Below are 18,468 nucleotides of genomic sequence, written 5' to 3' on the forward strand. Positions count from 1 at the left end.
TGACAACACACGCCCCGTACGAGGAATGAAACGTGGTACGTAACTACAGAGAGCGTCAACATCCAACCCCCCACACGCGACAACGTGATGACGTACCCGGAAGTCTTTACAAATAAAAACGGAACACGGACTGTACATGCAACTTTATATTTCTGCAACCTGAGTGACTCTTTCTCCTGAGGAAGCCGACGTACCATCGCCGAAACGCGTTGAGAGAGACAGCAGAAGCAGATAACTACACTGGAACAGAGGCTGATCCTGATTTTATCATCTTGACATCTGTATGCACTCTATTAGTTTAGCAGTGCCTCGTCAAATTGTGAGTGCATTCTTTGGCCTTACTTGAACGATCTGCATCACGGATATACTGCACTATTGCCGGTTTATTTATATTTTAGTGATTTTTAGAAGATATTAAAGGACCTTTTCCACTGATTCCTTTGATGAGCCTGGTCTATTCAGCCCGTTTGTGAGTTGATACGCTACCATACCAATACACTACTTGTGTGTACATATTACACTATTGTTGTTTATTTTTCTTTTTCCCATATGTTTATGCGCGCCATGATCTATCGTCTAGATGGATAGGAAATAACTGAGAAATGTGTTTAGTTAAAAATGAAATTTATTGATCATATTTACAAAGTACAGACAATGTATTATATTATTTGCATACTTTGTTCTGCAAATGAACACATTTGTAACATTTATGTATGAAATGTGTATGCATATAAGTACATGCATTCACATGTATACAGGGTATGATCTGCCTTCTCTAGGTGTTTTCTGGATTCTGATCAGGTACAGAAATTTTATTTTTAATAAGATATGCTATCTTAAAGTTTATCAAGGGTTATTGAAATCAGGCATATGTGTGAAAGTAGCTCTTTCGTTTTAAAATTAAGTCCCAGAATAGATAACATCATGGCAGCCATTAGATTTTGACTTATTGTCCAATATTATTATACACACACACACATAGTTAACATTTGCAAATCTATAATTTAATTTCATCATAAATTGCTATTATCCTGACAAATAATTGGCAATACTCAATCCATATATTGCTCACAGTCATTAATATCCAATTGGACCTTCAAGAATTGGAGATAGAACGATGCTGCATTAGTAATATTGTCAAAATTCAACAGGTTTCTTGAATGGGATTCTTTACAATTACAATACTTAACCCATAGGTCCATGGGAATGTGAAATGTCTTATTACATTTCTCCACCCACTGGTTGTAAAGGAGTTGAGAAGATTGTCTTTGTTAAATTGAAAGAGATTAATAGAAGTAAAAGCGACTGTCTTGTTTTTCAATGGCAACTTCATATATGAAGGTGTTGCAATAGTAGTGAAGACAGGAATAATGTAATATGATTATTTACAGAGATAAAGCTATATTTATTTTGTTTATCTGTGAATTCAGCACTGCTATTTTTTCAATGAAAGATCAGAACTGTGTTGACTTTGAGTAAAATTCAGTGCAAGCTAAAGCAAAGTATACCTGCCCTAGGTATTGACTTCATTGAAAGTATCGGAATGTTCCAATCCAAACCAGTTTCTTCTTCATTATTAAAATGGCTAAGTTCCCTTTTAACCATTTGAGCAGCAAGGAAATGTGTTTATCTCCTCTGACGCTCAAAGGATTAATGCATTTTAAAAACTATTTTGTTAAAAAATACAAAGGCTTAGCTCCCCAAAATACTGTTGCTTATAAATATTTCAGTAAGTCTTGCTTTGTAGAATTTCTTTCCTGAGAACAAAACTGGTTGATAGTCTTTTTGGAATCACAAATGCGCGTGTTCTGAGCTTTGATCACTATCTTGGCTATCATCATTGGCTAATGAGTCAGCTGTATGTTGGAGGCTTGCTGCCCCAATTCCGGAGAGCTCTGATGGTAGAAGAGTTCCTTTTTTCACATTTACTAGTTCCTTTTCTCGTGCAGCTGCCCCTTGTTGACCTCCTTTTACACGTTTCCATTTCATTCTACGGTTTTGAAACCAAACTTTAACCTTAAAAACAAAAATACAAATTGATATCAATGCATTTTAGTATTTTTATCAGGCGGAAAAAAAAAATGAATGGGCTAACTCAGTATGTCTCAACACATTCTTTTGGATTACTGGCATGGATTTACTAACTTGTCCAATGACAGATGGACAGATGTAGTACAGTAGCTTTGAAGCCTTCAGGGGACAGGGAAACCGAAACCCTGGTTTACTGCAGCTACATAAATCTATTACCATTGCTATTTCTTGATCATTTCACACGGAAGTCAAAAAGGAACATCTATATTCACTTAAGCTCTATACATTTATGTCTGGCTTTCCTAACATTATTACGTATTTCTGCATATAATCAAACATATCCATGCCACATTTTAACCATGGAACCAGCGAAAGAACCAACTAAAAAGGCCATTATGAATTTACAGACATTACAATAAAGTTAATACCAGGAAAGGGGAAACAGATTCAAATTATGTGCAGGTCTTCCAAAAGAAATTTGAACCAGGCATTGCTCCAGGTGGAAAACATACTGCTACATTTCCTGCACACTGGTGTGGATAAATAACAGATAATACAGAATAAAGAACCATCTTAAATCATCTAAGTGAGACAGAATTGTGGATGACTACAAGCACAAGACTTTTTTGCATTACGTTTTTGGCACTAGGCAAAATCCATTCTTCAAAAAAACATCATCGGCATATTTATCATTTACATTTTAATAAAGTTATTTTGTTTGCCAATGTTGAATGTAACTACATACTGTGACCTAGCAATGTACAGTAAAGGACCCTCCTGGACCAATGGAGAAGAGTTAAGTGTCTGCTGGCCTAGGCCTGAGGGACTTTTCAGCATTCCCTTTCCGTACTGGAAGCCCTGCAACATTACTATGAATGGTGGTTATGAATAAAGCTGTGGTCAAATCCCTACCCACACAGGTTTGTTTTTTTGTGTCTTTATTTGCCTGCTGGTAATTTTGGTAGGGTTTTTTCGCAAGGTTATAGACCTGAGCAGTCAAGTAAAAGGCTACAGATGAAGTTTCCACATCTGTTAATGTAAAGAACAGTTTCTTCATCAACCACAAAGTTCCGTAACATTTGTCTCCCATCACCAAGATCTCTGAGGTCAAATGCTGCCATATTAACCACATTCTCCTCATTATGCATTTTAACAGGGCCAACTCAATTAACTCTAACTAGTCTTTATTGGATAAAGGGATCTCAGTCTAATATATGGCTCAGTCAGTGAGATTTCTTAAAAGCTCCTGGGTATGAATATGTCTCACAGTGTCTAGTGAAAATAATAAAAATATTTTTAAAATATGTTGCCCCTCATTAACTGATCCCATATACTCTTCTTTATTAGAATTTCTTGATATCCTTTATTTGATATATCTAATGTAAGAAGGGTCTTTATGGTAAAGATACATATATGTAGTTTTTAGTTATATATAGCAAAACAAAAAGACTCTTGGTGTTGCTGAGACATGTATGCATATATATGTATTTATGTGTATACATATATATATATATACAGTATATATATATATATATATATATATATATATACATACATACATTTGTGTGTAAGCCAACAATGAGGTTTTAAAAATATATAACGGAATCTAAATTACGAGTGAATTATAAATTGAGAGCTTTACTCTTACAATTTGAAAATGTATTTTAAATAATAATAATAGGCTTTTTTAAAATGCCTTTTTCTTAGAATGTGTTCCTATACTGAATTATCACAATATCCGCTTGTAATACAAGATGCAACTTCTAGCAGAGATAGTTTTAAGTACGACTTCTACATCAGCAACTGGAGATTGATCTATTGGGTGCATCTGCTCACCAGAGCAGTTTCCTTTTATTGCGTCGACAAGCTGGTTAGTGTTCATGTCTACAGACCGATGATTAAGCTGTTTCTTAAATAGGTTGCAGAATATGAATATATTCACTTGCACGCAAAAGTTATTTTATTTATGGAACTCTATATATACCACAATTCTCTCTGGAATTTTCTAGGGGACTAAATCTTGATCTTGCAATATATGTTTGCCTTATCTGCATAGTTTTTAATTTTCTGGTTTAATATTTATGTGAGATTATTGGGTAATGGGACAGTTTCTAAAGAAATTTTGAAACATACTAAAAAATGGTTTTCATTCAAGCAGAAATGGAGCAATGTTAAGTTTCTCTTGGAGGACAATGGAAAGTTGAAGATTCTTATTATAGTATCTCTGCTATAAAGATTATAGGCCATTTAGATATTATTTCTGGTCCTGTTTTCAATAAGAAGATAAATAAATAGCTATTAGCCCCATTAGTCCTATTCTCTATCATGTATAGTATGTTATTAACTGGAATTGGTGGTTATACCTTAATTTAGGTTGTACTCTTATGACAATATTTTTATCTGTATCTTGTAGTTGTGTGCATATTACTTATTATCACACATATCTTGTGGGTTGGAAATGCATCTATTTATGCATACAATATATTTAGCATTTAACTGGATCATTGGGAACATTTTGCTTTCTACACATGTGGGAACTCCCTATTTTCCTGGCACCTGGTACTGTACTTTCACTAATATATTGTTTTAGGAACGTTTAAACCTCTGGTCATCTGCTTTACATTTGTTGTTAATAATTTGCACATTTTTTATTGTGTACACGGTGATTTTTCTGCTGAAATTTCAACTGCATGATGATTAATTTTGTATTAACTTCCCCAAAACTTGCTACATGATATTCAAAACCAACAATCCTCAGATTTTATATCAATGAATAAACAAGAGCATGTTTTCTGTTTTTCGTAGGCACGGATGTAAAAGACAATGTACATTGTGACCTTTTAGACTATACCTGTCTTTCAGTGAGATCCAAGTTCACTGCAATTTCATATCTTCTCAACCTAGTCAGGTAATTGTGGTGGGCAAATTCAGCCTCGAGTTCTCTGATTTGTTCTTTTGTAAATGCAGTTCTTTCCTTGCGGGGTTTACTATTTAAATCTGACTTATAGCTTCCCTCCTGAGAATCTGAAAAAAAGAAAAGAAACATTGTTTCATTATCTATGTTTTAAATAAACATTATAGACATTATAATTGTCATATTTCATCATTAACTTAGTATCTAACAATGCTTGACAGTAATAAAATAAAGTGTTAAATCAATTGACCAATGCAGATCAAGTTTATTCACTTGATAGAATGTGTTTGAAGGTGAATTTCAATTCACCAATGTCACTATGCCTTGAAGGACCAACCCTTGGAAGCTTCTCCTGAAAGCTGAGCTGAGTGGGCCATGACATTTACTTTGAGTTGGTGGTCAAGTCAATGAAAACTTTAGCTACGTAGTAGTCAAGCTGACTTGTTGGTGAATAAATGGGTTGCTCCGTTTTTGTTGTCTTGGCCTGAGCGACTCGACTTGACTGCCAGCTAAAACCTCAGAGATCCATTATATCTTCTTATACTGCTTTGTTTTTGCCATTAAATGACACACATTTCTCAACCCAGCCATTACCAATGACCAAATGATATGGTTAAGGATCATCAAATTGCTCTAACTATCAGAATAATTTTTGAACATATAATTTATTTGTTTTATGCGTAAACATTCCTGTGTTTTTCCTACTTTAAAAGAAGCTTAATTTCTAATGACGCCTTTAATCATTATTGTTTTTCACATTTTATTGTATTGCTTAAAGTTTCATAGTGTATTTTTGTTAAAAATAATTCTTAATTTTCCCTAATCCAAAGCAGTATCTCAGCTAAGAAGGTATAATATATATGTAACAGATAGTCATGAAAAGAAAAGATTTTCGAAACATGTTGTGTAAAGTTTTTATGTACAATTTATATAATTTTTGTGAAATCCTAATTTGGTATAAGATAACATTTTAAGCTTACACCTATTATTTAAATATATTAAAAGCTTTATTTGTTATATTTTGGGCTTTGTACCTTTTACCTCACCAAACCTCCTTTTTTTCTTTTAAATGTATCTCTTAATCACTTATTTTTTATGTTTGTCTCTGGAAATATCTTTGCTTTATAGCTCATTTGGGACTCAGGCTGGGAGATACCATCCCATTCTGACCTTTCAGTCTTTTTTCACATCGCATGAAGAAAGGCCCTCATGGTTTCTCTCTGGTGGAAAAAAGGGTTGGAGACCCAAAAAATGTTGGCAGGTTTCATATGAGTTTCCATCTGCTCTGCAGATGTTACAACTTACTCAAAAGTCTTGTTATGTTTTAATAGGACTCATTCTTGAATGCCCTATGATAGATGTTAAGTCTAAAATGTCTAACCTATAGGGATTTGTGGAGATGACCCTCTGTCCTCTCTTCAACTAAACATACATCTGCTATACAATATGCTAATACTGCATGTATATTAAATTATATGATTCAGTGAAATTCAAGGCCACATTCTGAACACGGATTTGGTATATGTCCAAGATATCATAAATGACATATTTGCTGAAAGGTGAGCGGTCTTGCTTTTCAATGTATACACAATTCTATGGTATGTACAGGGGGTGCACCAAGTAACCAGTAGCTGCGTATATCTGCGCAAAATAGCTAGAATGATATACAGTTATTTGGCTTCTGCATTTAAATAAAATTTAAGTACTGCTGTTAATTTCACATGAAACTAAAGTGGAGTCATTTTAAGGTAAACGTTTTTCTAATTTTCTCAAGGTAAATCCATTATCTGTCATTTAATATGTAATCTTTTCTCTTGAATGTTGTAAGCTCTTCATAATTGGTGAGAGGTTGTTTGTAAAAATGATTTATTTACAAGTATTTTGTAGACTCCAACTTTACATGACCTTCCAAATAAGTGCAAGTATGCAATGAACACATTTATGCAGGAATGTCAGACCTTCACTTTAGACCTTGTCTCAAGTTACATCATGGTGGACTTGCATACTTGCATAATATTCGAGAGACGTATCTTGGCTGGGCACTGCCTCAGCCACTCCCTACCACTTCTCTACGCAGCCACTATCGTTTATGCTGAGCGCTGTGATATGATGTCATACACAGAGTGAGTTCACTATGGCGTGTTGTGCCGGACTGGCACAGAGCTCTTTAGCGTATATGAGATGGTTACAAAGGAGACTGGCCCAGGAAGCAGATACGGCCTGGTCATACTACAGTCGGGGAACGCCAGAAAAAAGAGCTGATTCATGGGCCTCAAGGGCAGCTTCTGATCTCTGCCCACGGAGATTTAGTGTTTTTCTGCGCAAATTTCCTACCCAGGTTCTGCCCACACTTTCACATCTGTTGAGCGCTTGCTCCACTTCTATGTATGACTAACCATGAGTCCTTAACTTAGCCCTATCCCTCAGCTCTGTATTTTGCTTATTTTTACTAAATAAGTAATGGACCTTTGGTCATAATCCCATTTGTATACATTTTTTTAATTTATTAAACTCAGACTCTAGTGCATCACTTTTTCCTGGACTATAACAAAATGTAAGTGTGAGGACTGACTGAATACTGAAAATCTTTTGTGTTATTTAACTAAAGACTATTTCAGCCAAGTATGAACAAACACAGTATATATAATATATGTTAGGTTATACTTAATTAAAGAAAAATATGGGTTTCAAACAAATAACACACTCAGTAAAATATGGTTGATGAAAATGTTCTCCTTGTGAGGCTTTACTGCTTCTTTAATTTAACCATTCAGAAGAAAAATTAGTATGATGCAAACATACCAAAGTTTTCCTGTAAAATGGAATAAATTCGATAATAATAACACAACTGTCATCATCCCATATTATAATGTAATAAAAATTAAAAACATACAAGTGGTACATGGATTATTTAAAAAGGCAACAACCCTTTAACATGATAAAGTACTTTTTGTTCTCTTGCCCTGTATACACAAACAGTATACCTACAGCCAAGCAGAAAGCTAAAAACATAATGATAGAATTGCAGAATTTATTGAAGCTCCACTTTCAAGGAAGATATTACATTCACTAATGTTAACTTCTTCCTGTCTAGAAAATACATAAATCACCTTCCCAAGAGGAAAAACCTAATAACAAAAGGAAAAATACAAGACTGGAAGCAGCGTATGCTTCAGAAGAGTGGAATCAATTCCATTTTAAACAAACATTCAAAAATATCGCTAAAGAATTACAGGTGGTGAGTCAACTTATTGATAATAAAAGGGTTGCCATATAAGTCATTAAGAAGTGGATACTGTGGATTCTACACGTTGCAGGGCGGCTCTTTCACAAATGCTTCACAGCACTATAAATAGAATTTATTCTGTTGTATGAATTTAGAGACTACCAACGTTTAAATGGTCAGTATGGTAACCTCAGATAATATAAGATGGGTATTAAGTTTATAATTTCTTATCCCACCATGGCACAGAGAGGGAAATCATTAAACGCAACTTCAGCGCTCATGATTATGAATTACTTCTGGTTTCTGTTCAGTCATTTAGTTATACATTGTGTTACTAGAGTATATCTTACTGGCTTTACAGTTGTGGTTGTCTAGCAACAAATAATTTCAAGCTTCATATGAAGTGATCCTCACGCAGATCAAATATTGGATTTAGTTTGTCCCCAAAAGATTTAAAAGATTGACAGTATAATCAGATACTTTAGTTAAAATGAGAACAGTATAACAAGATGGTATTAACAGATGGTGAAATACGTCTTCCACCATCCCGGATCCAACATAAACAGGAAGAATATTAAAGGTACTTTACTGTGCTCAGTGACTTGGCCACATACAAGTTTAGTAATGTTAGGTTTGTTGAGGCATTGGAAAGAAAGTCAAAACAATACCGGATGTTCAGAGAACGCATTGCCATCTACTGTGACTCTACATTAAAGAGGGATATGTGGCAAATTATATCAAATGCACCAGGATTCATACATGTGATATAACTCATGTGATTGTGAAGCCAACATTCATCATAAATGGATGATGTTTTTGCATACACAGTTAAATGGGTGGTTGGATTAAATATTTAAAGGAAGATGTTCTATGGTGTAAGAAACTAGATGCAGTAATAGTACAAGACCTAAAATGTTGTACAAATAGTTCAGAAAATTCCAGTATGAAAATGACTCTGTTACCTTATACAATATGGACATTTCTATTAGTGAGGTAGATTTAGTACCATCTGTTATGTTTTCTGGACTCAATGGGTTGTTTTTAATGCCACAGATAGATCCATTATAAATAGTAGCAACCCTTTCATAGATTGCGATGGGAGACGTATATAATAACAGGGCACATTACATTCACAGTCAACTATTTTTGGGGTAAGACAGGGTTTATTTATGACCGATGGATGATATTGGGAAGGACATCAGATGGTAAGTCCACTCTAGTGTTCCTAGTGTCCTGCGTTAACTAATTGTTCAGTGCTGTAAAGATAATGCACGACAGTCTTATGTATCAGTGGAAGCCAATGCAACACAATTTTCTCATAGTTTTTCCATGTTGGATAATACATGACATGTCAGTTTTTCATAGAATAGACTACTTTTAAGCATTAAATGAATATATATGAAATATAACAAAACCAACATGGACCAGTAGTCATCTTTTGCCATTTAAATTAGCATTATTAGCTAAAATGATTTCATTAAATGTGCTGTACTAGACGATCCTAGTTTTCGTACGTCCTCACTAAGAAAAGTTTAAAGGTAAAGAAAAACCCTTCACGGACCACTTGTGTACTTCCCATAACATGTAAAGGATGTAGCATGGCAGGGGGTCCTCTGATTTCTATCATTTTCGTCATGGTAGATCAGTAGCTAAAATAAAGCATTCTGAACTTATGTGTATCCAATCCAGGTGTCTTGGCTGAAGCAAGACTTGCAGAACTGTGCATTTCAGAAAATAAGATGAGCCATGTATATACATAGAGAGAATTGATGATTATACCGGGCACCGTGCCAGAAAATATTATAGCTCAGATATAGCTTAAAAGTAAGATCAGAAAGAATTTTTTGAAATTAAGAATACATAATAAAATATATTTGAGAAGAAAGAATAGATCCACAACCTCTAAAACCCTTTGTATGTGTTGCACAAATGCAGCTTTTTTTTTCCTTTTTTTCTTTTTTTTAGCGAAAGAAACAAGTTTATTAAATATCGCCCTACATTGTCTACAAAAATTATTATACTCATTTACACAGTACACGGGTCATCTTTCCAAAATGCCTCAGTTTTCATATATATCAGCCTAGGCAATTTGCTGGCTTTGGCTTTAAGTGTAGTTTTGTTTGTTTTTGTTTTTTTTTTATAATTTTTTATTTCAGAACAAGCTAAAATGAGTTATACAAAAATACAAATATTACAAAAAGCTCACATTTCTGAGCCTAAATGAAATAACAATATATCAGCCATAAATATTATTATACGAATTACAAAATTACAAACCGCCCACCCCCCACCCACCCCCTCAAGGCAATGCAGCTTTAGACAGTCAAGATGACCCAATGGCTTAAAATTTTGGATTAAGAGTAGACTTGATCATATGCTCTCTGATTTTGCTTGCCAGGCCTGGCATTAGCAGCTATACAACTATGTAAAATGGAAAACATCAAATAGCATGTGTCAAAAATAAATCAGATCAATAATCAGATCATGGAAATGCAGAGAGGCACTAGACTTTCCAGTGTGGCTGTTTAGCTACTTTGCTCAGTATGCCGTACCTTATCACTTTAAATATGATGATGGAACGAACATGCTTGATGCAGTATTATGCCGTTCCATTGATAAGATTTTTAGTTTTTAAAATGAAAGCAATGTTTGAAAAATACTTCATGTTTTAAAATATATGCAGTGAAGATAAAAATATTTAATTTCCGGAGAATAGAGGTGTGGAAATGAGAACAAAACTGGACTTGTTCCTAGATCATGTCAAAAAACCCAGCATATCTATAAATTTATTAACAGTACTTCCACAATATTATTCTTTTATATTATAGTTTATGCCCATTTTTTAGATTTGGATGTAACTTGAAACTCATGGATTAATTTATGGATATGATTTAAGAATGTTTGTAGCCCGATATATCTAACACGCTAAGATACAACATGGAGCATTGAATAGACTCTCCATTATTTTTTTTGTATTTATTGTAGTTATGCGTATAGAAGCAAAACAGCTACACATATTTGCCGACATTTTAAATGGTCAAATACATTTTACATTTAAATGCTGTTTAAAGGGAATGTAGCTAGAAATATAATTTATTTACTAAATTTAATTTGTAAACCGTCTCTCTTGTGGAAGTTTATACCTTACACATTATTATGAGTTTAAGGCAAAAAAATCCTGACAGATTTTGTTCAACCCCCCCTCAAAAAAAAAACACTTGGGCAATTAGGAACTAAAAAAATGCACAATATGTGGTAAACAAATATAACTTTAAATGTAAAGAGCAATATACTGTAAGTAAAATAGTTTGTATTAAAAATGTTTAGTTTGCAGCATGTAAAATGCTAGTAGTTGGCTTATTAAGTAAAATGTCATCCACAATGCAAGATGTATTGCGCAAGTTTCTTTAGGGTAGTTGTTAAATGTTTACTTTATAGTAATATATCAGTTGTGTCTTTGCAAAACCTACTTACATATCTGTTAGGTATTATTTAGTGAGAAACAAAGATTCCAAAGGTGGTAAGTAATGTTTAGCACTAAGGATTTATCTGTGGTTCAAAGTACGGCAGATGATAAAATGTTGTAAGATATAGGTGTAGAGTTGGGACATTTTTATTATTCTTTTTCTGATTAAGTGTGTTTTATGTTAAAAGTTTTATGAGCAGGCCCAAACCGACCATCAGTCTTGTGCTTTTAATGCTGATGCAGCAAATCTATTCCTTTAGTGTATAGCCACTGCAAGAATGTATCATGTGGCCGCATGTATCCAGTGCTAGGGATAATTTTAATCCCTAGTCTGTTCCTGTTAATGAGCCATGCTAAAAGGGAGTTTTTTTTCTTTTCCAAAAAATCAAACTGGCTGTTTCCAGGGAAACGTTAGGAGTGACCACTTTTCTGCCCCTCTAAAGTTGCTAGGTGTGGGTAATACCTGCAGCTAGCCTCACAGAGAGCAGGGACGGTCTTCCTCCAAAACTCTAAAAGAAAAGGGCCAGACAGACTTGGACCGGGGGACGTGGGAAAGCTGTTTGGTGGCAAAGATGGGCCACACAAAATGTTTGGGGGCACTTACAAGCTGTTTGGTGACAGAGATGGCACAGACAAGCTGTTTTGGGGTTAAGATGGAGCTGATAAGCTGCGTGGGAGGAAAATGTGGCACTCACAAGCTGTTTGGGAGCACAGGTGTGACATTTGGCTTGGTAAAGTCAGGGATCCTGGGGCAATTTTCACACTAGGGCCCTGTGGTTTCTGGTAACTCACCTACACGTTCTGTTGAAGCTTGTTTTAGCCTAAATTCTCATCTCATGCGTAACATAGCCTCATAACACCACTAATACATAACTAAAAATATGGAAAAACGATATATATATCCAGAAATACTGATAGATTTTCTATTAAAATTACTCTATTAAAATCAAGGCTAGGTGTTAACTTGCTTCAGTTTGTGACAACCACAAAATTTATCTTAATTAAGAACATCTGCTTGTGTGCAGTGACTTTTCATATCCCTAACCAGGCGTAGGCTAACTTTTATGTCAATGGGTTTAAATTCATTGGAAAAATCTTATACAAGATAAGGAATGAGTCACTGATTTTTTAATGCGTTGTTGCATATTTTAAAAGGGAATTTCAAGTATTATAATTAATCATTTGCCATCTGTCCTGGTGCAACTTCTTTGGAAACACATTTGAAATTAAACATGTGTTTCATTTTCTTTATGAGAGTAAAAAAATTAACAAATTTGGGACAAAGGTATTAGGGTAAAAAATGATGAATTTGCAGATTATTGTTTTAAGATGGATACTGGCATTCCATCTCCGAGATGACAAAACCAAAGGTATTATCACATACATATTTTTATTAAGCATCCCATTGTTTTCAACCAAGACAGATTTATTTAGTTAACAGTGTAGCAGAAACTTTACAAAAGTACTATTGTGTTGAAAAATAATACAAAAGAATGCTATTTATAATATGACTATAAATTAACCAGTGCAACCATGGCAACAGTAGTATGTGATTGTGAAGATGGCAAAAATTCCATGTGTGAGTCATTGCAATACAAAATAAGGATGAAATATAATATAGAAATGAATTTGTTCTATTGTTCACCTGTCACTACAATATCACGTACGGATAACGTTACATAAACTGTTAAGGAATACATAGAATATTATATTATTGGAGTCCAGTGGTTTAACTTTTACTGAATCATTAATATACATAATACAATTCAATCCTGAATAAGAATAAATTATATGAAAAACAGAGATATATTGGTCCTGGCTCATTAATAGGAATAAGTTATCACTGTTTTATCACCTTTTTTTCCAGTACAATATATACGGATTAATGTTATATATATATATATATTGATTGTGGCACCATGGAAAGAAACTAAGCAAATTTGATTAGGCGTTGACATTTGATTGCAGGTTTTTCAAATTAATTAGGTCTCTCTTTCAGGCAAATTGTATATATATATATATATATATATATATATATATATATTCCTTTTCCTAAAGATTAGACCTAAGTAGTATTCATGCCTTGCCATTAATGCAATTTATTCAGCCAATAAAGGCACCATCTGGCACAATCCAATGAAAACTATCGTGTAGACACTGTGCAGAGAAATCCGTATTTATCTGAGTTAACTCTACCCTCCCAACATAATGAATGCAGTAACCACACATTTAAAATGAGGCCACAAAACAGGTGTGTCCATCAAAAAGCTTTAACACCAAAATGTTCCAATCATAACTGGCATTCCTAAATAAGTTATGGCAAAGGCTGTATATATCATACCTCTGAACAACTCTGTTTAAAGCAGGACAGTCCCAGTTTAAAACTCTGACTTTAATGATAGCTCCCACATGGCTTCGCATTGTGGGGGCCCTTTATATTTATTTGCTTATATACAACTTACCCTCTGTACTATGTACTCTAGAAAACTAGTTTATACAGAGACATACCTGGAGATTTACTGCATATATGGAGTGCAAATATTGTGTAAATTGTGTATCACAACCAGGGGTACTGGATTTTCATGGAAGGGAGAAGGTCCTACCATTGTGAGCTTACAACCAGGCATCAAAAATGGTAAAAATTATATATTTATACCCAGTGGCAGTGGGGTTTTTGACTCAACAAATAAATCACAATAGAGAAAAGGTCATAAAACCCTTATGACTTTAATAAATAGGCATAGTGAAATATCCAAGAACAATTAACAGGTATACTGCAATGTAGAAAATAATAACAAATACTTATGTAGACAAACTAAAGAAGTGCTTTATGTCTGTTTTAGTTCCACTGAATATGTCCTGAAAGACCCTTTTCCATTACTCTTTCAGTCCTTTTAATTCAATTTTATCTTTTTCCCCCCAGAAATACTCCCAAATGAGAAGTCTCTTGTCATACCCCTTGAATATATGTATTGTAAGAAACGCTGCATAAATTGTTGATGCTATATAAATGAAAGATAATAATAATAATAATAATAATAATAATAAAAACGTGCGGCAGTGCTTGTCCTGCCACAGATTGACTGCTGTAAGTGAAATCAGGACCATGGGGGGAGAGATGTAAAATATTTTAATTTTTATTTTTGCCAAAGAATACAAAGCACTTTAAAAAGTAAAAAAATGTGCATAAGAAATTCTAGCTGGACATAATTACTTCAATTTTGAAGTATGAATGTCTACAAACCAAACCGGGAAACCTTGCATTTCTACACATAAATAATAAAAGCTCTGCTGGGATTGTATCCCAACACAGGTCATACTGAGTAATTTCCCTTTAAGGATATTCTAACAATTCCATCATAACAAAAATATTCCTTTGTAGCCCCTTGAATTTAAGAATGTGAGGCAGACCTCATAATAAAGCAACTCACCATTTCCTTTACGGGATTCAATTTCTGACTATTACCTCACACAATACATGGATGACCCCTAGGTCTATTTTGAGTCAGAAAGCTGAGGAAGTTACAGCAATTGTGAACAATACTGAAGGAACAGACACTTTATATTCCACTTTTTTTTTTAGGAAGCACGTTTAATGTTGTTGTTTAATATTGGAAAAAAATTGTTATTGCTTTATGTCCAAATCTGCCTCAAAAACAGCATTCATTTTTTTGTATGAAATAAATGTAAAAAACAAACATGGCAATGATGTTTTCTTGTAAGGAGACACACTGCTAATATGAATGAATACCCTTTATTGGCACTAAAAAGGGGAGTTTGTCTAATTATGAATGACTTGACTTGCCAAATTAAATGCAAGCATTTGGATTGCTAGGATGTGTTTTCTGGGGGTTAAAGTGATACTCTCGTGTCCCGTGCAGCCCTGCCATCAAAGAATGCACATGAAAGCAGTTTGCAAGTACTTTAACGAGCATTCTTCAACCTTTAAAAACTAAAATAAATGACTGACCTTCAGGAGAAGCCGAAACACACCACCCTCTTCATGGTTCAGTTTTCATGTGAATGTTGGCTGTTTAAAGTCTTTTTCTGCACATAAGAAGTAATCTTAGACCCCCTGGAACCTTTGCGCAAGCCAGCGCAGGAGCTTGGGAAGCTCGGTCAAACATATCACCTACTAGCTTAGGAACTGTGAAAAGGGAAGAAGGCAAATACATCTGGGGGGGATTCTGCAGAATCACTCCATTAATTTGCAAAGGTACCAAATGACAAACTTAAAGGGACCACTCAGCTACCATATGTATTATGATGCATATGATGGCTTCAGTGTCCCTTTAAAGTAGACCAGATGACAGGGCTTTTGTAACTTAAATAAAACAGACTTTACATTGTAATACATACCGATCACAAGAAAATGAAATACCGGTATAGTATTAAAGTATGAAGCTTATACCAGTATCTATACATTATGCAAGGTAAACACCTGGAAGTGTCTCTAATAAATCATTTCCTATCTAGTTCATTTTTTTATGTTTCCCTTCATCCCAAATAAAAAAGCTTGGAGGCACTCAAGGTCTGTGTTACATTAATACTTATATCTGCTGGGTTCAGTAGAAGAGTGCAGTGATGTGACATCATATCACGGCCCTTTATATGATCCCTGGGTATGCTTCCAATGCCTTCTTAACCTATGGGTGAATAAAAAGCTCCAGAACTATAGAAAGGAAAAATAGTAATCCTACTGAGCAGCCAATGGTTTGCTAATGAACTATGAGTGGATGACTTTATATCTGTCTATCTAATAATCCCTGAGTAGGCTTTTGTAAGAGTGTTGACCCAAAGCCTGACCTTGACTTGATCCACTTCTTACTAGAACTTATTTCTGCAGGTCCACCTCACTGCTGGACATGTAAGTACACCTACCAGGATGCAATGATCTGCATGCACTACTCTATCACCCTGTAACAGTATGAGGAAAAAGAGAGCACTAGTGCTGGTTTGGTAAAATTGTAGGGTTGGATGCGCTGAAAACTGGAACTGTTTTTGCTTTTTTTCTTATTCAAATCTATACAAATCAAATGTGGAAAATGAGTAATGACATGTGGATGCACGAGGAACATCATTCCCAAAATTAATTATTCTTAGAGGAGGAATGTCATACACAAGGAAATGAATTATCAGTAAGGGATTCCCAAATATCCATGATGAAAATTATTTCCAATCTGGAAAATAGCACATTTAGCAGATCTATTAATCACTAAAGTCAAAAACCCCCAAACCATTGACATGAAGCATGAGATGGAAACAATGAAAACTGTATGAGAAATACCATCTACACTCATTATTTGGTGACGGAAAAAAGTTAAAACATATATACAATATAATATATAAAATATCATAATAAACATATTTATAAAAATAAAATCAACAAAAGAAGGTTTGAAGAACATCATTGAGCCATGGGTGGGGTGGCCCGGAGGCAAGGGGCTAATTGCCCCCAGAGCTGGTCCAACTTGGACTGGCCCACTCTCTGAGGTGTAAGCGCAGTAGGGTTTAATGCAACATTATGTGACCCTGTGATAAAAACATGGCAAGGTAAGGATGTGATGTATTAGAGAGTGAAGTGTAAGAGAGTGATGTTTTAGGTGTGAGGTATAAGAGAATGAGGTGTGACTAATAGAATGGTATAGGGGAGTGAGTATGTTTTGGTGTAAGTGTGTGATTGGGAGTGTGTATGTTGTACAATAACTGTGTATTGGTGTGTGTATGTGTTATAGTCAATGTGTGTAAGTGTGTTACTTAGTTACTGGGGAAACAAGTGGCTTAGGAGGCTACTCAGCTGTAACTTCCTCGGGCCAGAAAGTGCCAGCTCTCCCCTGTATAAAGCTGAAACTTTAGAGATTTACTCTGTATTTGAAAAAATAACAAAAACAAATGACATAAAGAGCAACCCTGGTTCACAGTAATAAAAGGGAAGTGACCAGCAGGAACATTTTATTTGCTGACGATGGCTGCACCAGTATGCCTCTGTACATAACCCTCATAGTTACTGTTATTACATCAGCAGGGAGCTATATCACAAAGCTGCCAAGCAGTGAGATATGTCATTTGCTTTCATAAGTAAGTTTTTAGTTGATTTTATTATTTTACTGCTTGAAGGCAGAGATTATGGTAGCAGTGGACACAAGGAAACTTTTTAGGCTCGCCCGCTGCCCTGTCTATAAATGCGCCAGGGCATACCATAATCCCTGTTAATTTAACGTTTTCCTATTAATACCATGGAGACAGCCGTACGTTGAATCCCTAGGTGAATATATTAATATTGCCATTCTGGGGATTCCCTGCCTGCGTGATACATGCACATACAGAATGCTTTAAAATATTAATTTTAATAAAACATATAATTTAGGACGTCTTTAAATAGAAGATTCAGTTTTGAGAAAACATTCCTTTACGCGTGTCTCCTTAACTGTAACAGTTGCATGTATAATCCACAAAAGACGCAAAACAAATTGGAGGGATTACAAATATTTTACACCTCATAATTATTTTGTATAATGCCGCCTTTACAGAATATGTTGGTGCTATATAAATAAATGTGATATAAATACTATGTATGTTATCATTTTCAACAACAGATGTTGTTGATTCATGTATCCTAATATCTATACACAGAATGTGGGTAGCTCAAAAGCACTTTACAGTTGCCCTCAGAAACGTGTAACTCCGCAACAACCGGGGTATTGGGGCCTAGGCCACGTCTAGGTGCACCAGCCCCTCTGCAGCATGACAAGGAACATGATCGCCTTACAGTGGGACTGTTAAAAGGGAGATCACTGATCTCCCCAACAGGCCCATTGCCAACTGTCCTGT

General features: G+C 34.8%; 1 protein-coding gene across 1 annotated transcript in view; it reads right to left on the reverse strand.

Moving 5' to 3' along the window:
• Positions 1-1,791: 1,791 nt before the first annotated feature.
• The window catches only part of LOC149282554 (homeobox protein MOX-2), a 36,006-nt gene continuing 19,329 nt past the window's right edge, over positions 1,792-18,468 (reverse strand). The window contains exons 2-3 of the mRNA XM_089498128.1: positions 4,883-5,055; positions 1,792-2,016 (exon numbers count right to left, since the gene is read on the reverse strand). Coding sequence (XP_089354254.1) covers positions 1,792-2,016; positions 4,883-5,055 — 398 coding nt within the window. The remainder of the gene's footprint in view (positions 2,017-4,882; positions 5,056-18,468) is intronic.

This window comes from Sceloporus occidentalis, unplaced genomic scaffold (genome assembly GCF_023333645.1).
Source record: "Sceloporus occidentalis isolate IW3139 unplaced genomic scaffold, rSceOcc1.0.p SCAF_113, whole genome shotgun sequence".
Taxonomy (NCBI): Eukaryota; Metazoa; Chordata; class Lepidosauria; order Squamata; family Phrynosomatidae; genus Sceloporus; species Sceloporus occidentalis.